At 41.9% G+C, this 24,383-nt stretch overlaps 1 protein-coding gene across 2 annotated transcripts in view; it reads right to left on the bottom strand.

Moving 5' to 3' along the window:
- The window catches only part of ntrk3b (neurotrophic tyrosine kinase, receptor, type 3b), a 161,211-nt gene that overhangs the window by 68,018 nt on the left and 68,810 nt on the right, over positions 1–24,383 (bottom strand). Inside the window, exons 4-9 of one of the 2 annotated variants that reach the window (XM_086107540.1) lie at positions 21,864–21,932; positions 12,337–12,491; positions 10,918–11,060; positions 10,214–10,355; positions 4,586–4,891; positions 2,605–2,619 (exon numbers count right to left, since the gene is read on the bottom strand). In XM_086107540.1, coding sequence (XP_085963666.1) covers positions 2,605–2,619; positions 4,586–4,891; positions 10,214–10,355; positions 10,918–11,060; positions 12,337–12,491; positions 21,864–21,932 — 830 coding nt within the window. The remainder of the gene's footprint in view (positions 1–2,604; positions 2,620–4,585; positions 4,892–10,213; positions 10,356–10,917; positions 11,061–12,336; positions 12,492–21,863; positions 21,933–24,383) is intronic. The other variant, XM_086107541.1, reaches the window with a different exon arrangement.

Raw genomic sequence — 24,383 nt, 5'->3', positions numbered from 1 at the left:
CATAATCATGCCATTTGTTTATTTATCCATCAGTCATATGATTGCTGCGTCCACGGACCATTCGCACACCCGTACGATAGTCTCCAGACATCACGTGACTTGATTCCCTGTGCATTTGCTTATGCAGCCAAGCTGTAAGCGGCAGCACGTTATCAAAAAGTAGTGGTGAGAGTAATCAGGATGAATAGTAAACACAGTTGTAACAGTAATATTAGTACTTGTACTTTAGTAGCAATAGGACTGGAGTTGTAATAGAAGCATCGGGAACATTAGTAGTCAGAGTGATAGAAAGTAGTGGTCGTAGTCGTAGCCGTAGTAGCGCTGATTGTGCAGTAGCTGCAGTCATAATAGTACGGTATTGTAGAAGTCGTAGCTACAGTAATAATAGACACAGTGTTAGTAATAGTAAATGTATAAAAAGTAGCATTAGTAAGTGTACCTATTGTAAGTGTACCTATACTCATAACAGTAGTACCGTAAAAATAGTAGTAGAAATGATAGTAATAGCAGTCGTCGCTATAGTTGTAGTAGTAACAGAATTAATGAAGATTGTGATAGAGTAAGTTCTGATAGTAGTCGTGATAGTCATATACTTTGTAGTAGTTGTAGTTTTAGGTGTTGGTTACTATGGCCACCTGTCGAGAGGAGCAATCAAATTGATTAGTGCATATGACACCGACGACTCACTTTTGACAAGTGGCTTATTTTCTAATTTATCTCAGTCGTGCCTCTGTGGTGTCGTCCCAAAGCGACAGGAAGAGGTCAAACAGCAGCAGTGTGTGATGCCGTGACACAGGTGGAATGAAGTGAGGCGATACGAGGGGGGTAAACTGGAGGGCGGGCAGCCAGCACATCACACCCTCATTTGTGCTTAAATGAATGCTGGCACGCTACATTGGCTGCCAATAGCTGGAAGACGCTGCATCACCACTGCATTAATGTCTTCCTCATCTTCTTCAGCGGCCTGTCATTTCTGCCTCTCGCCTCGCACAACTTGACTGGAATGGTTTCAAAACAGAAGCCTTATTTTACAGCGGCGGGGGATGAATGCCATGGAACTAAAGTTGTGGTATAGGAAAAACATTTGTATGTAAAACATATTTTAAGGGGCGCAACAATCCTCAATTCATAACAAAGACAACACAGTATGACTCCAGACAAGAAAAACTTTGTTTTGTCGCTCAGTGATTAAAAACAGAACGCAAATGACACTCATTGGACAGGCTGCGTACCAAAAAATGAAAATCTACCCTCGCAATCAAATGTTTTCATGAGTTGTCGTTGAACTGAAAGTAACTGAAGAAGGGTCATTGTAAACGAAATGCCTCATCCGCCGCATGCCTCTGATGAGGACGAACGGCCTGGCGTGAAGATGGAGGCGCACCACCATCAAGGTGAGAGATCAGAGCGGCCCACTTTGTTTAAGCTGTCAGCAGACACAGCAGGCAACTCCACGCACCATGCGCGGCACATTTATAACAATGTTTGCCTATTATCATCATCACGAATATTGAAGTGATTTTTTTTTTAAACATGCCCAAAAATAGTGTGTGTATCCTCGTGAAAATGTGTCCATTTGCTCAGCGGCGCGCCGTGAAAAACGAAATCAAGCCACCAACACCGGTGTGACCGAGCCATACAAAATTAGGTCGACGTGTCTATCATGACAAGATGCAGGAAAAAACTTTTAAGAACCCCAGCCTGGAATATTGGATATATGGGTTTGAAAGCAGCCAATTTGGAAGAATTCCAGGGTTTGTACCTTGACAAACTCCGACCAGAGAATTGGCCCAAATGAGCTCCAGGCGGAAGCAGGCATCCCATAAAACAGGGATGGGAAACTTGAATATTGGAGGGGTTCCACAATTTTCCAGCAGTGCTACTTAGGGGGCACATAGGATCACCTCCTTCCGATGTATGACAACAATGCTATTTTAAATGCATAAATACCATGCTTTAAATATTTCATTTTGGATAATATATAAAAGCTACACTATCCTAACCGAATCCTAATCCATGATTATTGATGTTTACAAAAACTTACTTTTTTAGGTTTACTGTGGACGTCTTCAACATTTAAGCCTAAATTTTCAATGGATAGAATGTACAAGTTCAAAGGTTTAGCAAAAACATCAACAAGGCCATTTTAATGGTTCCAAAAGTGCATATATATCACATACGTACAGTATGTGGTAATTTTCATGTGTTACTTTTGATAGTCGAATATCACTAGGGCAAAGTTCACAGTTCTCCATTATGAAATCGGACACAAGTCACCCAAATTGATTCTTTGGAAATGGGTTCACAAACACAAACACGACACCCTGCACGACTGCTAAGTCCTTGAACAGACACAAAGAACACATTAACAAACAACCGTTGCTTCGATGAACACTCACAGCAACACAAAGTGACCAAATTTCTCCATGGTAACTATTTGAGTCCGTGTGCGTGTGTGCGCGCATGTATGTCCGCCAAAGCAACACTAACAGGTAAACCAAATGCACTATGACTACACACACACAAAAAAACCAAAAACAAACAAACAAAAAAAAAAACGGCTAATCTAAGCAGATTTTAATTGTTAAAAATCCAAATACTTACCCAGCTCCACCACGTCTGCAAAGAAGAAAACAAACAGAGTCACGCTGTGTGCAACAAGAGGATATTAACCTTGGAATATTGACCATGGGAGAAATTTGCCAGTCTTTGTGGGTGTTTGCGACCCCAACCCCCACTCCTCCCTCCTTCTCCATAACAATGTAACCTGAAGTGAACTGTGCGTGAACCCTGCTGAAGGTCAGCAGGCGGTAGGGAGCGTCTCCTGAAGCAATAACCTTGTGAGGGCACGCTTTTAATAAAACAAAAAGAGCCCCAGCCCCTAAAGAGCTACAAGGAATTTTCTCTACAGGTGATTTGAATTTTAGATTGTGGCGGTTGTGGGGTCAGGTCAGGGTTCCATCCTTGGGCAGAGGTATCTTGTCTACATGTGCAGTTGGTAAGAAAATATCTTTTCAACTGTTTAATAAAAGATGTACGTTAGGTTTACTGAAAATTTTTAAATTGTCTGCGATGTTTACAGACGTATCTAAAAAATGCACGGTGATTTTAAGTCTTCGTTTCACCTTTTTGTAAAGTGTCGTCATGGAACCTTGGTCACGAAAAATAAAAATAAACTAAAAAGTCGGTGAGTTGCCATTCACTAAAGACAAAATTGCATTTTATTTTTCGAACAATATATGTTAAGTTCATTTAAAGCAGACCGTAAGTTATGTTTCTTCCGTTGATGTTTGCAAAAAAAAAAATCCCCAAAAAAATGCGTTAAGTTCAATGAGCACTAAATTGTCTCTGATGTCGATAAACTTAAGATAGATTCAATGAAAATGTTTTGGATGCTCAATCCCAAGTTTTCACTGAAAAATGTCCACATTCTCGTCAACACTCGACATTTTCTTGCCCTGCATGTTTACAAAATCGTCTTAGGCCTCGACGGCACACACAATTAGATTGGTGACCCGAGCTCGGCCGTTGCATCCCTATGCCCTTCACTCTTTAGCACGCTGACGAGGTGAATCCAGTGAAGACTGTGGAGTTGACACATTGTGTGGGCGTGGCTCAGATAATATAAGAACAGGAATCATTTTGGACAGGGCAGACCTTTTTCCACGTAGAGCAGAAAAGGTTCAACTGAGAATAGACTGTACATTCTTCTGATAGTTAATGTACCGTATTTTCCGCACTATAAGGCGCTTCAGAGTATAAGGCGCACCTCAATATCAATCAAATATTTTATAATCTTTCATATTTATTCTCACTTAGTGTGATAACTGGTTTGGATGAACACAGATCTGATATCCTGGCAGCAATCGATGAAAGACACACGAACGTCTTCCTCCACAGCTCTCGGTCTTTGTGTTTTTAGTTTTTACAGCAGTCAGGCTATTTCTTTAGCCGCTTCGGGTCCGAACATCTCATGTACAATGGCTTTGCGGGCGGGAAGTATTAATTGCTCTGCCACTGGGACTTTTTTGATTCAGCCACATGTTCAGCGACATGGGAACTTGCTTTCAAGGCTCTCTTGTTTACCTTTGCGGTTTTTTCCATGCACGTTTCTTGTTTCTCTGTCTTCACGCAGGCAAACAAAATACTCCACATTTTTGTTACGAAGTGAAGGGTGTTTTGTTTGGAGATGGAGCTTAGTGCTGTTGGAGAGCTTTTCACCACATACCAAGCGCAAAGAGTCGGTGCTGTTGCATATCCGGTTAAAGTAAATCCAAATCAAAGATAGCTTTCGTCACGCCAGAAACTTCGCTAGTCTCGAAGTACAAGGCAAGCTGACGCTGCTACCTACCAGTATGGACGAGTACTCCACGATTACTCAGCCAGGCGAGTGACTGCACAGTCATACATATTGGATAATTTCCCACGGCACACCTGAGAATATCTCGCGGCACACTGGTGAGCCGTGGCACAGTGTTTGAAAAACACTGCCCGAAAGTATGTGGTGTAGAAAATAGAGGGATGGAATTTCGATGGGCCTTATGTGACAAGGTAGAACAACTGCAGAAGCAGAATCTTTACCCACCTTCGTCATCAATGCCGGGCGCCATGAGGAAGTGTCCGTACACCGTCTTGTTCACCGTCCCAAGCGAGTTGCTGGCCTCCAGGGTGTAGTTGCCGTTGTTGATGTGTGTGGGGTTCTGGAAGGTCAGGCAGCCTTCCAGGTAGTCCTGGTAGAAGTCCATCTCGGTGCGGATGTACTGGTTGTGCAGGATCTCTTTATTTTTGTGGAACCAGCGCAGCTTTGGGTGCGGGTACCCTCGCACCGTGAACTCAATGCAAGTATCGTGGCGTTGCTCGGGCTCGGCCAGGCGAAGGATGACCGGGGGAACTGCGGACAGGCATAGGAATGTGCTTGACTTCATCTCACCCCTCTCGCATGCTCAACAACCTATTCTTTCACCGCTGCACAAACCGTTCACAACCTCGAAATATTATTTGTCAAGATGGTTGAAAGTCAAGAAATAGATATTTATAAGTATGTCTATTTTTAAGAAAAATGTAGAATGTTATGAGAACAAAGTCATCATTTTTGAAGGGAAAATTTGGAAAAATAATATTTCCCTTCCAAAACCACATTATCATCTAATTTTATAGCGAAGTTGGAACCCTAGCCTTTATAATCTCAGACGCTAGCTAGCTAGCTAGCCTAGCTAACTAGATGGGATAGATACATGTGGACAACATCTTAACATCATAACAGTGTTATACTGTATAAGAAAATGTTTCATCAACAACTCCCCGGCTGATTTGACTTAAGAGCAGGTACATCATCGAGCTATCTGGCACACGGCCTTAACGAGCGAGCCATCATTCTTAACCCCCGAAAAAAAATCAATAAATGAATACATACTTAAATAGACACATTAATTAATATTTTCACATCACTATTTGGCAGACAGCCTTACCTGGCAAGTCATCGTCCACAAAAAAAAAAAAAAAACACCCACTTGTCTTACACACACACACACACACATTAATGCTATGCTGACATGGCGCTGCTTTCTACAAGCACGTCACGGCACACAACTTGTCATTCAGACTTGGCTATTATTATACAGCGCATGTGTGCCTTGTCATTAATAATAAGGAAGGCCTTTTGGGGTCAACATGCGGCAAGGGAGAGTGTTGGGTGGTAAGGGTGATACAACAGTCTGTGACTTTATTAGTTCTCCCGAGAAGCCTCGGCATAACAAGACTTGTACCATCGAAGAACACAAATCATCTTTAAGATTAAGATCTTTAAAATGACTAGTAATTTGAAGATGTGGATTTGCCTACTCACAGAATCTTTTTTTGGGGTGGGGGTGTTGTTGTAGTCACCCCCACACACACACATTTTCTCACGTGCCAATATATATTGAAAAAAAATCCTGAATTTCTTGTTGAACCTGGTGTCAGGGCTGAATTTTTTTTTAACTTTCCAGGCAGGACTACTACAAAAAGGGTTGATTATGTTCTGTGGTGCTCATGCAGCATTACCAAGCATGGCTCTGGTTAAATGTAAGAATTGATTGATACCTAAAATGAAGACTGAAAACCCCAATTGTCTGTTGGTGCGCATGGTCGCCGCCTGCAATTGTGTGCTGATGGCTCGTCAAAGGCAGACAAAAGGGAAGGATTTTTTTTTTTTTTTTTTGGTCTCTAATTTCTATTTCAAAGTTGTCATTTGGCAAAATGACTTCAATAACGGCCGCTCGACAAAAGTAAAACTTAAGCAATAAGGCCATTTCCCCAATGAGGCAGCAACTCATGGGTACGTTACGAATTATCTTGTCGACGGGCCCGATCCATTTTTCCCTCAGTGGAGCTGTCATAGCTGCATCATTCCACACAATATGAGTCATTCTGTCACCCCGTAACAAGTTGATAACAATGTGTCTCTCTGACTGGCTGTCGCGAGTCACTACTTGTCCCGGTGTGTTATCTGACGGCCACGTTTCAATCGGAACCTCTGCAAATGTGGTGGTCCAGCCATACAGTTCCCAGGACTGTTTTACGCACCCTCTTCAGCACTTGTTATCACTCTCCCACAGAGTACATATACACAAAATGATTCATTACAAGAAGAAATGTGTGTACCCTGTTGATGCTGGGTCCACTTTCCAGGCAGTTAAAATTAAATGACGTATTTGAAAGGCTAACAAAATGAAATGCACTTTACACCAGTACTGTATTACAAATTTTCATCCATCGGAATGAAATTACAAATCAAAGATTCAATTAATCTGACAGAAAATGTGCTCATTTTCAAATTGCATGACTCATTATAATAATGACTCATGTCATTAAAAATGTAAACAACCTATTCCCTATGCCTACGCAATCACATTAACAGGGCCTGAAAACTGAAATATTATTAATTTAAAAAAAATTGTAATTTCGTCATTGAAAATGAAATACAATAGAAAGTTATCTTGGCAGGAGAACTGAAGGGGAGAACAATTCTCCCGTATCGCCGTTATTTGTAAGTGTCACACAACAAAAAAAACCCTCCATTATTGTTGCAATACGCTCGGTCTAAAAAGTCAACCTTTTGAGCGCCGACGTGACGGCCTGAAATTCGTGCCGTCAATCACGCCGTTCCCTAATCGCAGTGCAGGTTGGAGCTAGTTTCTGACATTTCCACAGACAATGGGCTCGCCCCGCTGAGGAAATGTAATTACCAGCGGAGCATGTGGTGAAAAATTAATACATTAGTTAATCTGTGGCACTGGCAGAGAGTGTCAACATGGGAGCAGAAGAATAAGAAACGTCTGGAGACGACACTATCGCACATCCGGGGAGGGGGAGGACGCCCCCTTGAGGATCGGTTATTCAGGCAGAGGAGACCCGTCCCGGTCCCCAAAACACACGAGCGTATCTCGAACCAACTGGCGGCCATTTCCACCGGGTAGATTTATGTAAGTGGCGAGGCGTATAGAGTATGAACGGCGAGGATGCCAGGGGAACATCTCCATGGCAACCGCATGGTTTCACGGCAGCCGGTTACTCGTTTGATTTCTTCTTTTTGCTTGCGCGCGTGCAAGCTGCAGGCGTCATCCTTGTTAATCAGATCCATCAGTTACACTTGCTTTGCAAAGCGCGCAACACCTCATTTCATCCCAAATGCACCTGCTGCAGTTCGTTTGGGCTGTTGCTTGAACTGATTCTCCATATTTGCGTGTCATCAAAGCAGCCATTTTGCGGCGAGGAGCGAATGCCAGCCAAATAGGCCTGTAGGCTTTTCACTGGATGGGATTATAATGAGGCAACGCCGGTTTGGGAAACATGCAGCCATTTACACACCCACTGGCGTTTATTCCCATTTTCAGCTGTCCATGTGAACCCCCGTTCGTAAAAAGAACCAACAGCTGTCAAATAGATTTTACAATTCTGCCATTGCTCTGTAAATCACTGAACGGTTTGGGTCTTGACTACATGAAAGAAATTCTAATTGAATATAAACCCAGCAGGGCTCTGATGGTCAATTAGTGGAGCCCTTGGTTCAAAGCAAACATGGTGAAGCTGTGTTTAGCTGTTATGCTGCATTCAAATTGAATTAGCTGCCCGCAGAAGTGTAAATGCCTTTGCCTTTGAACGTCTTCATTGAGTTGCCTTGTGTATGATATGCGCTATGTAAGTACAACTGCCTTGACTGCCTTCCCTTGACATAAACATAAACGTGCATGCAGCAGTGTTTCAAAAATGAGATTAGCTTTCGCTTAATTTCACGTATTTTATTTACTCTACTACAAATAATTTGAAAAAAAATCTTTTTTGTTTGATCAAATTAAATATGAAATTTTATTAGAATTAAAACGTGTTTTTTTTAATTTTGTTAAATTGAAAATAATTCCATCTTCATAAAATAACAAGTGTTAGTTTTTTTAGACAATTCATCATTGTACTCAAAAAAGGACATAAAAAAATGACAATAAAAAATCTCCCATTCCAGAATTATTGAATTTACGACAGTATTTTTCAGAGTGTAAGTCACACCAGTCAAAAAAAGTATCATGAAGAAGAAAAAAAAACATCAGTCTCTCCAGACTGTAAATCGCATTCTCTTGGTAAACTTAGACCAATTAACAGTCGAATCGTGGGTCATTCGAATAATTGAAGAAAAAAAATTAAATATTAGTTTGTTGCTGCCCTAATTATTATTATTTCTTCTAGACTCTTCATTATGTATTTGTTTAACCTATGCTCATGTATTAAAACATCCACACGGTTTAGCACCTTCTTTCCACTCTATTTTCAAAATGGCTTTACGTAACTTAAAATGAAGCGAAAATAGCTGATTTCACTAGTGGACATACTTTAAAATCAATACATGTCACTTTTTAAGCCTCACCATTGAGTTAAGACACCCACAACAAACAACGTATTGATCAGCTGAGAGTTAATGTGGTCTTTGGATCACATTAAATGTTACATATTGTTATTGAGCAGCATCGGACATGGATTTGGGCTCATGGGTGAATGTGCATGCATGCATATTTGTCATTTTAAAAGCAAAAAGTCTCCCCTCAGGGGTAATAAACATCTCTTTCCACACCAATGGAAATCACATTGGCAGGCTGTCATCAACCTATATGGGGCACGCGTTGAAGTACGGAACTATTCAGGCCTCCGGTCGAAAAGACACAATACCACAATGCACAGTTAAGAAAGTAAGTCAATAAATGGGGTGTAAACCCCGGTCAGCCATGTTCGACCCAAGCCAAACACTTGTTGTGAGTGGATTCACAGTCACACTGATTGACTATAAGCCTGTCAACATTATTTTCACAATAAGCGGGAAGATGAGGCGTCACTACGAGCACACGGCGGTTGCGCTGTGCATTCATTAGTTGCTATAATGACACACTCCATTGGGACTCACATTACTCCAGCTATATTTAACCTAAGCTGCTCTGATTCCAGCTCAGCAGCGTGTCTAACAGCCTCGGAAGTATCAGAACAAAATGAAAGCTTCATGGCAATCCTCAAAACGATCATCCAACTTGGATGCTGTGTCCCGCCACCGTTAGATGGCATTAGTCAAAAAGCTTCACCATACCTGCTTCTCTTTGGGAATTATTTGGGCAAATTCCCTAGTAGGACTTCACCACAGCCTTGGACGTGAGCCAAAATGGCTGATTCGATCCAAAATGGCTGCTTGTATCCAACATTTCAAATTAAAGTCTTGTGACTCTTGGGTGTTCTGTCATGATTCGACGTCCACCGTATTTTGCGATGCTTGGCCAAATTTTTGCTGGAGCCCCATTTTTTGTAGTGAGTCCACGAAATTATCTAAATTAAAAAATAAAAATAAAAATCTCATTTTGTCTTGTCCATCTAGGATACCTGCTTCCACGTGGTATAGAGTGCCAATGTGGATTAAACATTTTGGACTGACAAATAACTTTGAACGTATTTGCAAATACGTTTGAACGTAAATACGTTTTTAACTGTCTTTAAAATGTCTGAACATTTTTATGTTTAAACACGGAGTGGTTCGTATTGACCCATTCACATTTTTGGTGTATCAAAGACTGAATGTAACAGCGGCAATGTTGTCACTGTATTTGTAGAGCTGAGCCAGTATAATAGTTGACATTTGATCAACCCAAAGAATGTGCTCCTCATGTTGACACAAAGCAAAAAACCAGGAAAAGCCTCAACTCACACTGCACGTTGAGCTGGATGGACGAGTTGGTCATGCCCACCACGTTTTCAGCGATGCACGTCAGCTGGAAGTTGTTGTCGTCACGGCTGATGTTGAACAGTGTCAAGTTGATGGAGTGGATGTCGGGCCAGTAAACATTGGACTGAAAACACACACACACACACACGCACACACACACACACACACACACACACACACACACACACACACACACACACACACACACACACACACACACACACACACACACACACACACACACACTTAAATTGATAAAAAACAATGAGGGAGCCCTTTAACCATGTGGCAAGTATGATTGGTTGTTAATAGCTAGCATGTTTGGGGGAGTGGAGGGGCGGGGGTGGAAAAAGCTCTATCTATCTGGCTAGCTAGCTAGCTAGCAAGATCGCCAAATAAAAGTGGTCAGGGGCCTTGTGGACTGCAATCTGTGTGAGACAGAGGTCCCTTGGGCTTTAGCTAACATCATGCTAATTAACTGAAGGGCGCTAATTAATGAGCTTGAGTACTACTCACTTAGCTTGTACACTTTGGGTGTGAATTTCTACAGGAATTTTTAAAGACATTAGTCAAGAGGTGGGGAACCATTTTTCCAAGCATGCCCGCCCTTGAACTACTCCAGGGAAATAAATACTGTATACCATTTATTTAGAAGTGTGTATGTCCATGTGCGTGTGCTTGTATACCAGGTGTGTATTGATGGAGTTGAGGCCGTTGACAGTCCAGTCCACTTCAGGCAGGGGTGATCCGGATCCATTACAACTCACTGTCACATTGTCGCCTTCCATCACTAGCACGCTGCTGTGGCTCACGCTGATCTCTGGCAAGTCTATACAACACACACACACACACACACACACACACACACACACACACACACACACACACACACACACACAAACACATGGTGTGCGTTCCTATCATTACACGCCCGCGGGCGCCTTTGTTGACACGTTTTCACACTGAATCAATGATTTGCCTCTTGTGAATTTTATATATATATATATATATATATATACATATATATATATATATACTGTATATATACTGTATATATACATATATAAAATAATAACTGCACAATGGCAGTGCGCCAATGCTCAGCAATGAGTCACTGTGCCACTCGGCATTTGATTCCATCCGAGCGTCAGTTTGTCACTGCTCCCTTCCATTCCCCCGAGCTTGCACTTGTCTTCATGCTCGTACACTCATAGCATTTTGCTTGGTCGCTCAAGGGGCAGATTTTCACACGTGGAATTTATTGTGTTCCGTATTAACGTTATTTGAAGTTATTTGCCACGTTGATACACCCACAATGCAAATTTGTCTGTCCTCTCCACGTCCAAATATAAAGGAACACGAACACAAACAATCGAGGGTGGGGACCGATTCAAGAGGTTTGCAGAAATATTAAAGTCGCCAGCGGTTGTCACCAGCTCATTTTGTATTTAATGAGGGTACCCACTTATGTTGTCTGTTGCTACACAAAGAATGGTGACAAATGTTCCGGTCACGCACTGATCACTACATCCTTGTCGGCACAGAGATATTTGCATGCAAAATGTGAGTGTACCACATTGAAAGGGAATGAGAGGAGCCACTTTTATTCGTGGCCAATGCAGTCAACTTTGTTCACGCCCACAATGGCGCATATCGCTGTTTAAAAATATATGCCTTTTTTTTTTTTTTAATGACTCGGCGCAAATTTATGCCATGTGATATGTGCCAAATACAAAAATAGAGAGTCCATATACATAGACATAATTACATTATATGGGTGCCCCTTCCCAACCAAGGTGCCGTGGCACAATGGTGTCCCAAGGAAGAGTTTCATGGATGTCGCGGGAATTTATCTAATATCATTTATTTTGTACCAAAATGGTTATTAATTTACTGTGAATACGTCTTTGTCAATTTATCTTTGTCGGCAACATACAGTGACAGGCAAAAAAAAAAAAAATAATCTATGCCCTTCCATTAGATGGCAGAAGGTTCAACTTTTACATCGGAAAACCGTTTTGATTTATTTCCACACACATCAAAGAAAAGAGCTGTCTTTTCATTCACACCTAGTGACCACAGAGCAAGCCTCCGCGTGTACTCACCACAGTTTTGGATGTACATGTGGTGCAGCTTCATCTTGGAGGCTCCGCTCCTACAGTACAGCTGTTGCGTGTGAAGGCCGGCCTCGCCTCGGTCCTGCCACAGCTGGATCCAGCGGATATCGCAGCCGCAGTCGAACACCACACCGTCCAGGCGCCTGTGACCGGCACGCATGCACACACACACACCATTTTTAAAAAGAACAAGGCAATTGAACCCGTATACATTTGCTCTGGTCGGATGGGTTAACAGAGACGACTGTGCTGTGCACCGCTCGGCCACTGTAACCTTTAATCGTAATAACTTGTAGAGTGCATTTGAAAGTATATGCACCACTCACATTTAAGAGGTTGCATCAGCAGGTTTCTTTACAATAGTCATCTTAAAACGCTTCCTGAAACCGGAGCGTTTATGGAGCATTACTGAGATGTAACTATGTCCATGATGGAATTGAAGTTTACTTCATGAACAGCTTTATTTATTCTGAATGGCAAACAGTACATGATGGAATGGATATGATATGTGGGCTACAGAAGAGAATGTGTAAAGAAGCAAGACCAGTTAGCAACATTGTGTGTAAAAACACAATTATAACTAGCGGTACTCTAAGGAGTGAAATGAAACGATACATGATTAGTAATATATGAATTGGATATGACACCATGCAACTTTATGTGCAAATGTGAACAACAGCAGAAAAAAATAGTTTGCAGTTTTGTATGTAGATAAAAATGATCACCGTATCATTATACATCAATATTATAAACAGTCATGTAAACGTTTGAGAGTCCTGACTAGGAAAAGGCGAAAATGAACTGGTGGGTGGTGTAGAAATTTGAGATTTTCATTTTCAAAGTGTAAAGATGTAATTTTATTGGCCATGTATAATTTTGTATTTCCCGTTTATGACAACACATACCATATCTACACACAGAACAATTTACAGAAACATCAACCCTTTACGAAACCGTTTCGGACATTTTCCATAAGAAATTGTCAAATTTTGAGTGTCAGGTATGTATTGTCTTCTGTCATTCTTGTAGTAAAAAAAAAAAAATCCCATGAAAAAATGTAATGCGACAAGCCGCAATGTTATGACACAGCGGTCCTCCGAGGTCAATTATCACAGTGGTTTGGTGCACCAGCAGCAATAATAATGACAAAGAGCCTTTCATGGGCTCGTCTGTTAGGAATTGATGTTTTCCCCCCGGTTATTTCCCGAATGAATGACAATCCAAAATCACTCAAGTGCCCCGGCCAAACTACCTGTCACACAGCAGACTGTGAGTTTATCTGCTGAATGCTGACTAGATGAAAGGTGCGGCGTGGTGCGACCTTCAGAAGTCTCTTCTTCGCTTCGTTGGCAATCAACTCACAAAATGTGGCCGAGACTGTGAAAACTGCATGGAGCTTTTCCCTCGTGAAGGACAACGGCGGTAAGAGCCACAATCATTCACATGCATCGACTTATCTCTGTCCATGAAAACACACACACGCACACACAAACCCTGAGAATATTGACTTCATCCGACAAACTCCAAATATCTGGCGTCCAAACGATCAAACAATGGCTCCGCACCAAAGCGTAATATATTCTTGCACAAGCGAGCGGTCTGACACTTTCCCATGCCAAAAGTTCAAATGTCAAGTTTTCAGAACCACCATTCTCGGGCTCCATTAGCAAGCCGGCGAGTGTCATCAGGCTCCTCGCTGAATACATTCCGTCGCATTCTTCCACTGTCACCCTCCTGCGCGTTCCTGTGTCCAATTTCCGAGCAGCGATTGGCCAATTTAGTCAGGATGAATGTCCATCCAAATGTCCTTGACAGGAGTCAATGAGCATGAAAGCATGAATTACATATGCGATGGTTATATACAGTCTATATGAAGCCATGAGAATAGATTTTCGCAGGTGGATCTCGCCGGTTGTGAGCGACGAGGACTGAACCTTCTCACGTGAGACATGACGACCGTATTTTACGCACTATAAGACGCACCTAAAAGCATTACATTTTCTCAAAAGCCGACAGTGCGCCTTATAATCAGATGTGCCTTATATGTGGATCAATATTCTGATTTATTGGATGTAGTATTTTAAATGTTCCGTAAAGCGCTTGGTTACAGCTGCAGCGGTTGTAGAAGCTCTGTATAAATAAAGCTGTGTTGTATTGTATTCCCTTTAGCATAGCTCCATCTAGTGGATAATGCAACCGCAGCCACGATTGTATCTTCTATTCTATGCGGCTTATAATGTGGCGCACCCTATATATGAAAACTGTTTTAAAATAGGACATTCCTCAAAGGTGCGCCTTATACTCCAAAGCGCCTTATAGTGCGTAAAATACGGTACATAATTGCTAAGGTGGAGTGCTCGAGACTTACCTCTTTCAAGGAAAAATGACATATTGTTTGCTGGGAAGTTTGTGCCAAGACTACAGAAGCGATTCTCACAGATATTTAGTGGAAGTAATCAAGAAGGAATCTGTTAGCAATTGAGTGGATATTGTTAGGGTTTGAAAGAGGTCTGGGTCAGATATGGTGCAATTCCGTGTCATGTGGGAGAAGTACTTGTGAGGAACTATCCATCCATCCATTTTCCGAACCGCTTGATCCTCACTAGGGTCGCGGGGGGTGCTGGAGCCTATCCCAGCCGTCTTCGGGCAGTAGGCGGGGGACACCCTGAATCAGTTGCCAGCCAATCGCAGGGCACACAGAGACGAACAACCATCCACGCCCACACTCACACCTAGGGACAATTTTAGAGCGTCCAATCAGCCTGACATGCATGTTTTTGGAATGTGGGAGGAAACCGGAGCACCCGGAGAAAACCCACGCAGGCCCGGGGAGAACATGCAAACTCCACACATATGTTACACAAATCTACTCAAATGTAATGAGCGTAGTCAAAACGTCCAATAACCATTTATTACACCTTCAACGAAACAATCAAAATCTTTACGAGGGCTTGTAATGTTTGCTGTGGAGGTAAAACAGAACCTGCGCACTGTGTTCGTGTTGTTAGAATATCAATTATATGAAACAAGATCACCACCATTGAGTTCAGGTTTGGTAACTTGCAATGTTAGCGTTGGAGATGTGAACAAATGATTGGTGGGGATTTCGTGAATTCCCTACTCCACACCCTGGAAACAGTGGACTGCCAGTATGTTTCGCAACATCCTGTCGGTCCTGATTCTCGCGCAATCCCGTCGTCATGATTTGTCGGTCGCAAACTATGCGGTTCTCTTTCAAGCGAATGAAAGGAGATGCCTCCTGGTTGGGAACCAATTTTTTTGTTCTTTTTTTTTCCATATATTTTTTTAAGCCGCATGTGATTGGTTAAGATGTGCGCTGGCGTTTCGGTATTCGCACAAGCAGAAGGGCGACGTGTGCGGTTACAGACAAACCGGGGCGAAGGGACCCACAAAAATGGCTTCCTGCATTTCTTTGGACATTACTTTTACGTGGGTCTTCTCACGATGACTGCGAAATTTTCAAGTAGCAATCCTAATTTAATGGAAACCTCGTGGTTGGTCTTCTCCTTGCGAAGTGAACCACGGAGAATTGGCGCGAGGCGGAGCAGGGCAAACGAACCTCGGCCGACATCCACCCACTGCCTTCTATTCCACTCTAATGAGGCAAATTGCTAATACTGATTACCACCCTTATACATTACACATCGTCCCTCTGGAAACGGTCGATTAGGGCAAGCACGCTACAACAAATAGCTAGATGATGTGCTGGAGGATGATCCATCACCTCATGTGCAGTTATTTAAGCCATTTCAGGCCCTAGGAGCAGAATTCAGATGTTTATGAATATTCATGAGGGATGCCAATTGCCAGCTTTATGGTGCCTGTTTAAAATGACATCAGTCACGAAAGCGGGAGGCTACGACTGAAAGTCGAATGTCTTTTGTGGCGCAAAGTTGTCCAAAGAAGGCGTTATGTACATAAAATCCAAAATAGCGGGGCTATCATTTTGATGTCTTCAAACGATAAATTTTAGGGATGAATGGATGCGGTTTTCGGACATTCGGCGACGTTAAGCATTTTTACAGCCGCGCAGTCAGTGGTGACGGTGGTCTGTGGGAGCCACGGCGGAACAGGGTGATGTCCCTCGCCTCAATAGCGAGACGATCGTGTATGCGGAAGGAGGCGTCCGGTAGCTGAGCTTGAGGAGCTGCAGATGTTAAAGGTCGCAACTTCATTAAAGCCAGAAAGAAGCCGTTGCTCGGGATTGGGACTGCCATCCGTCCAGGTCAGTGGAAGCCATTTCATTCCAAATTCCGACTAAGGACACTTAGTCCTTCAAGACCGAATCGTTGAAATAATCGCTGCAAATTACACTCCTCTCGCTGAGTGCATCGGCATTGTGTTTTGTGTTGCTCAATTCTTCAACTTTCAAGAGAAAAAAACCCCCAAAAAACACCTAAGTAAAAAAAAAAAGAAAAAATCGGCCGTTGTTGTTTTCGCATTGACGTCATCAGGTTCACACATTTTTTTTAGGTTGGTGGTGGACGTTCTGAAATCTGCTAAAAAAAAGTCTAAAAATCACTGCAGTCTTTGTGTTTCTATGTTGATACTGCAGACAGACAGACAGATACACACACACACACACACACACGCACACACACACACCTCAGGAAAAAAGCTTCCAACATGTAGATAAATCCCTGCTTTTGCAACATATAAACACTTAGTGTCTTTGACAATGTTTGGGGTCTTTTCTCGTCATACGGTAAACAATATGAAAAACCAATTATCGCCAAGCTTTTGTCCAGGGTGTCTGCTTGGATTGATTCCAACTCACTCGAGCTCCTCATGAGCACAATCGTCATACAAAATGCAGAGATGAATTGGACGGTAATGAACGTTTTTTTTTTTTTTAACAGTGTACAACCCAATGCATCTTTATTAAGAAGACTGACTGCAAAGGAGCAACTGGAAAGCCATCAGATTCCCCGCAGCTGCACTGGCATTGAAATAAAGACTTTTTATTTGAACGTTTCGTCACGTTCTCGTGTTGCCAACACGCTGCTCTTAAATGCACAAAGCTTTTCCCCTACTTGAGGAGGAGGAGGAGGAGAAGGATAGATGGAAGTGGAAATTGATACCAGAACGTCATGGCAGGAAGGTTAAGTTAAAATGGAGGTGCTTGTTAAGTTTTATAAATAGGTAATGAGGCCTAGTTGAAAGTCGTAACTTTTGAATGTGCACTCGATTTTTGCCTTATTTATTTATTTATTTATTTTGGAGTAATAGATTTTCCCCCCTCTCTATATTGCTCTAAATTGATTCCAGCCTGCGCGTGTGTGCCTTTTAACTTGATCCACGCACACGCTTTTGTAATTCTCACTCTGCCTACTTTGATGTTTTTCAACCGCCGCGCTCCATTCTGCTAATAGTTTACCCCCGGTGCCACAGAGTGCGAATAAAACCTGGGGTTCACGTCATGTAATTTACCTGTCATGCGGCCTTTAGGAGGCACGCTTAATTTATTATAATCCTAGTGGCGGAGATTACAGGTTGGATCCATTCACGTTTGGCCACGTAGTCAAAGGAAAAACCCATTTCACAGCACGAGGCAGAGCGAGAGAGCCAAGTTTGACTTTGCATCTCAAGAAGACGTGCTAACAGAATAAAAGGATTCACCGCCGCTGGGTACAGAATATTCCCTTCTTTCCGAGCACAAGACTGCTTCAAATAATCCTCGATCATCCCTTCCCGACGGAAGCCACTGTAGCACGCCTCCACCATTTTAGTTTTTTTTTTCTTGGATTGGGGGGGGGGGGGGTTTAAGGGCACGCAGACAAAGAGGAAAGACAGTCACATAAGAGCATTTTCAATGCATATGCCACTGATAGATGACTTTGTGTCTGACAGAAAACATATACATAAAATGGCTGCCCCGTTGTGAGATTTGCGGATGAAGGATGAATGGCTAGAAATGCCCAAAATAAACACGTTACCGTCACCGTCGCCTGTTGCTGTGCCTCGGTGTGATACTACACAGTCTTCAACTTTGCTGCTACACTATCAGTCTCAAATACATTTGCAGCATTGTTTCAAGGACACTCCACAGTCTCCACTTTGCTGTCAAGCTTGCCTCAGTCTTCATTAAATTTGCATCGTTGTAATATTTGAGGACACATGACAACAAATGATTGAAAAATAATAACAATTCCTAAAATAATAATAATGGGTTATCTTTTACCCTGCCTTAGTTGTGACTACCACAGTATTATACTCCACAGTCTCCACTTTGCTGTATAATGAGAAAATCACTATCTAAGAATAAATGAATGAATGAATAAATAAATATCGTCCTCTATCTTTTAAGGTGCTTGGAAGCCATCTTACATGGACACTTGCTCAGCCTGCTAACTTGAATACAATGACATTATATTTTGTCTCTTCGGTGAAAATGCCACAGTGCATGCCATACAGTTGAACCATTATATGAAAGAATCCGATTTTTAATTGGGGGCGGGGGGGGGGGGGGGTTCCATTCCAAAATCATGCAAACATTTTAAAATACTGGGTAATTTATTCTCCTCTTTTATACTGTACATGTGTGGGACTTTTTATATCCACTCTACATGACATCCTTGTTGTTTTTCTAATACCAAGCGGGTCACAGAACCCTTGCTGATCCCGCCTCCTCGCTTTGTCTGATTGGCTGATCGACGCATGGCTATGATGTCAGGACTCTATCCCTTGACGGAGTGACTCATTTTCTGCTACTCCGACTGACATCTCAGACAGACATGGAAAGTGATATATATAAAAAATAAATGGAACTCATTTGAAGTCACACTGTGGTCGCGCTTCTCATGTACGAACAACAAAGGCGACATTTGTATGCATCCAAGTTGGCCGCTCTGGATGAAGCACAAATCTGAGGCCGTCGTGCTTGCTGAGCCGGAATGAGGGATTTTGCTTCTGTGGAGGCTGAGCTTTGCCCCGGCTTGTTATTTGCTGCGTCTTGTCATCCATATCCTAAAATATCTGCTTAACTGATGAACTCGCTCCTCTCCCGATGGATTGTGGAAAATAGGCAGCTTAATTCTGTTAACTCCATTGCCTTGTTCAAAACGATAAAGTTTCAAAGTTGTGTAAATTATCTTTGTCAAACAAATAAAGACCGATGCAACCGCTAAGTCCCATGTCCACCATTAAAATCTTTTTTTTTCTTTCGTTTCGTTCCTTGGGGCATGGCAAATTGTTCAACAAATGTAGGTAAACATATGTGAGAATACATTTGTTGGTACTTCATAAAGAGTATGTGCACAAAATAAACAAGTTATTTAAGTAGCCCTATCTCTTGATTGTTTTTTTTAAGGAAATGTAAATTTAGGAGGGTTATGATATTGAGTAGCACTACTGAAAGGTTTCTGTTCAAAACATTTTATCTCATGCTGTGGTTCTGCAGAGTATAGGACTTAAAATACATGAAGATATGAACACTGAGGAGACTAAATTTGGACAAAAGTTGCCACTGCGCACAAGCAACGACAGCCTCACTTCTTGGGGGCAAGCTTATTTTCCATTTTAACTTTCTCAGAATGCATCTTTTGCTCGGCTTCCAGCGGCATCTTGACAGCTTTGTCAGTTATTGCTTTTTTTGTTTTGGTTGTCTGGCTTTTGGGAATGGTCGAAAAACTGCCAGGCTAAAATTCAGCCAAGTCGGTGTTTCTTCAGTAGACGGTGTCGGAGCTGGAGCAAAAAGGTTTCCTCAGTAGTAAGAGCAGAAGCTTGGTCAATAGCTACTGTAGGTCAGAAGGTTGAAGCACACGCTTATTGGTTTGGTAGAGCTGGACCGGGATGTGCTGTTAACTTGTCAAGTTAGTCCCATTTCTCAAATGTGGCTTGATTTTATGGTCAATGGTTTTGCCAATAAAAATCTGATTCGTACTGGATGCATTCGGTCAAATTTAGCCCGCGGTAAATTTACTTAATTAAGTTACACCTTACTCAAGCCAAATTTGTTTCAACTGTCCCTGAGTGCATTAGCAATGCACTAGTTTAACATATAGCTAACCGAGTTAAAACAATATCAATTTGAATTAAATATACAGACACGTAACCAACATGAGATATGTTTCATGAATTCAATTACAGAGCAGGCTATGTAATCACACACACACAAAAACATTATTACCTCAAAATGCTGTTTTCCTTAACATTTTTTGAGGTAATAAAGTTTGGAGCACTTGCAAGTGTTACCAGCAACCCGTGATACGACTGTCCCCAGTGCCCCAACCCATTCTAATGAGAGTTGATAAAACACTAAGATGCTAGCAGGCGGTATGTTTAAATAGCATTCTCTCATATATATATATATGTGTATATATATATATATATATATATATATATATATATATATATATATATATATATATATATATATATAAAATAAGGTAGCCAACTAAGAAAGCCACTTGGTTGGGGATTTACATCAAGCCCTGTTTTTTTTCTACTATTGTTGATCAAATGTTAAAACACTAGCAGCTGGTATGCCGGAGTCCGACAGCCGCTTGCCAGATAATGAGCCATTCATGTAACTATAAAACAAGGTAGATGGCTCCCACTTGTCAAACAGTTAGCCAACAACTAATGTTGCAAAATGTCATCTACTAATAATCTAAGTGCTGGCAAAAATAACTAAGCGTGTTACATTATCAGCCGCAATAGTCCAAGTGGACAGCTGGTCAGACAGCAAACATTCCAAAAAATAAATAAAAAAAAGTTTGTACTTTTCCAAACAGGAACAAAGAGGCACTGCAATGATGATAGAGTAACGCCAGCAGGGGGTCCCGCTGGCTATTTGAATCCCACGCAGGAACCACAAGGAAGAAAAACTAAGCAAATATCTGGAGGCGAATGCTGCAATTTTGGTGAGCAGCAGTCGTAAAAAAAAAAAGGGGGTGGGGGTTATTTACCTTACATAGGTGCAGCTGTTTTGGTTCACTCAATGTCAATATGTAGTCTTGATGACTAGTATGATGCTTTGTTTTTTGTTTTGTTTTTTAACTGAACAGAACCCCCCCCCCCCCCTTCCCAACATAACCTAACCACATATTCTTTTTCAATGAGTGAAAAATGAAGGCCTCTACTTGACGGAGGCGTTTATTCATCTCTATTGTGGTAGCCTGTTTACTGGTGGCTGACGGGAGTAGTGAAGCATAAATTAGACATCACAGTATTTCTTAAACATGGCTGGTGGCTCAAATATTCATAATTAGCATGAGAACGGGTTACTGGGGGTGGGCCACATGCTCATCAACCGCGCCGCCCCTCGATTGAATTATTTCCACTGTGTGTTAATTGAGTCAACAAATTGGCTTGTAAGATCAGCGTATTGCCTTCAGGTCCACTCTCCGTACGTGCAGCCCAGAAAAATGAGATGGACAGTACAACAAAGGCGAGAGTTATACTGGAAAGAATAGGATCAAAACCAGCGATGTGCGCGGGCTAGCATCGATAAATAGCTGCTCATAAGAAAAGTTAAAGAAAAAGCGACTCACAGCTCGGCAAGTTGAAGGTGCTTGAAGAGCTGCCAGGACAAAGTGCTGAGAGGATTCTTCGACAGGTTTCTGTAAGGGAGAGAAGACACAGACTGAAATTAGCCAAATGGTGCATTCACTGACAGTGGTCTTTGAACACAACACAGCCAAAAAATCTGCCCCATGTTGCCACGCTTCGCGCTGTAACGTTTTGCGCTCCATTTTTGGGAGGTTTCTACTTCCCATTTCTAATTCCCATTGGCTTGCTAGCACTCTGTATTGACCAACTTTTTTTCATGGGCATTTTTAAGTTATTTTTATTTCTATTCCCCGATTAACATGACATCCGTGTTTGATTTTACTCGACACTTGTGTGACAGTTACTAATCTTATCGACTGCTATGCTCTGCCAGCTTCAGCCATTGCATTAGCTTCTCGCAATAGCCGCCCCCGACTGGCTAATGGATCTCAATGGGAAATGTTACTTCAGGAGAGGAGATGAAAAAAAACCCCAAAAACAGGTACCAGTTGTAATTCATATTGACTCATTTTTGCAGCTATGTTCTGTTTTTGTTTCCTCACAATCCAATTGCACATTTGCTCTTTGGGGTCATTTTAATCGTTTTGCCTTGCTCTTGAATTACATTTCCACTCTCTTTCTCCCTTTCCATTTGCTGTACGATATCAATCTGCAACAAAATAAGAGCCCTCGAGGGGGTAAAAACACATCTGCAGGCTTCCGGATTAGAGAATGGAAATAAGCACTATTGATAGAGAAGAGACCAAACTGAGACAACTCAATAAAAGAAAGTTGAAAGCTTTTTAAGTGGAATAATTCAATCCACTGGGACGCCACGGGCCATGTGGGCGAAAGACGCAGAATTAGAAAAAAAAAAAAGGCAGAGCAACCAGTCATGGAAGCGCAATGTGTTTAAAAATGAATGTGGGGCATCTGTCCGTGCGCTCGTCAAGATTTATGGCATGACGGAGAGAGTGTTAGCGTTAGGTCATAAAGCGCAGCAACAAATCCCATTATTAGCCCAGATGGCCGCACACGAATTACACACACACACGTTAGAAATACAGCAGGACACAAAGATCCTGATTCTGGCAAAGTACGCCTCGAAACGAGTGACATCAGCTGTTTCGTATGTCTGCTCGATGATCTTCTACGGTTTGCGTCTCCTTTTTACGGTTCAAGTCGATGATTCTGGTCTTCTTTATTGATTTGCGTCTTTCACAGATTACGTCTTCTACGGATCGTGCTTCTGCGTTGCGTCTTTGTGCCTTCTATGCTTCGGATCTCGAGTTGTGTCTTCTATGTGTGTATTGCGGTTCAGGTTTTCTGTGGGTCGTGTCTTCTCTTCGAAGTGTATTCGACGGAATAGTAACGTCTTTTATGGTTCATATCTTTTATGGGTCACCTCTTCTTGGTTTCAAGTTTTGTCTGGTTTTCTTCTTACTTGAGTGTCTTTTTGGGTTTGTGTCTTCTACTGAGTCGTAAATCCTATAGTTGTTGCCTTCTATGGTCTGCATCTTTTATGGGTCACATTTTCTATGGTTTGTGTACAACATAATATTTGCATATTTTCTGTCGTTCGTTTGGTTTTCCTTCTACCATTTTTGTCATTTATGGTTGACATCTTCAAAGGCTGAATTTTGTATGGTTAGTGTCTTATATAGGTTGCATCTTCTTCAATTATGATTTTTCCCCCTCTCCAAGCGCATAGACCACATACATCAATATACAGTACATCTCATTAGTCTTTTGTTTTTTTAAATTAAAAAACTAGTAAACCACACAAGCGCTGTTGTGAAATGTCAACAAAAATGTCAGCTTCCTCAGAGTGGGGAAAAAACAACAACATCTTCAAGACTGACACGCATGATATTTCAAAGTTAGACATATTTTTTGGAAAGTTGGTTCCATGTTAATAACTGAAAGGTCTGTGAGTTTGGGAATGTTGCAAACCAACCAATAATAGTTTGCTACGGCAACAAAAGAGTGTTGTCCTATTCTAATAGCCCACTGACCATGTTTCTTCTGCTGCTGAACGTCAGCGCACAAGCAAAGATTCCAGTGAGCTGCCATGTTACGTTAATTAGGCGAGGCTACGGTAGCAGGCGGCACGCCCCGGCGGAATAGTTGCCAAACAGAATTATTAAAGAGGCATGGTGGGCGCGTGTCTGTAATCAGAAGGTTGAATTTAGTATTCAGTTTGTGGGCCAGTGACGCCGTCATCAATATTAACACCGAGCTGCAGCTGTTGGGATTGCACGGGTTGGTATGTGGAAGTGATACATCATGACTGTTCTAAAATCTTTGCAGGTTGGGCAGCAGCTAATTTTAGTTTGTCGTGGAATTTACAGAGATGTATGCAAAGTATCTTTTGCTCTTCTGAGTGGCTTCAACAACTTGGTGCATTTCTTTTCAAAATCAAATTATCTGTTGTTCATTTATTTTTAATGGTGATGTTGTGTTAAAATGATATCAAAGTGTTTTCGGGGTTATGTTTTGAGCTATATTTACAGAGCTCCATC

The sequence above is a fragment of the Hippocampus guttulatus genome, chromosome 3, assembly GCF_054856545.1.
Source record: "Hippocampus guttulatus isolate MCC_2025c chromosome 3, RoL_Hgut_1.0, whole genome shotgun sequence".
Taxonomy (NCBI): domain Eukaryota; kingdom Metazoa; phylum Chordata; class Actinopteri; order Syngnathiformes; family Syngnathidae; genus Hippocampus; species Hippocampus guttulatus.
This window is presented reverse-complemented; position numbering and strand designations above follow the sequence as displayed.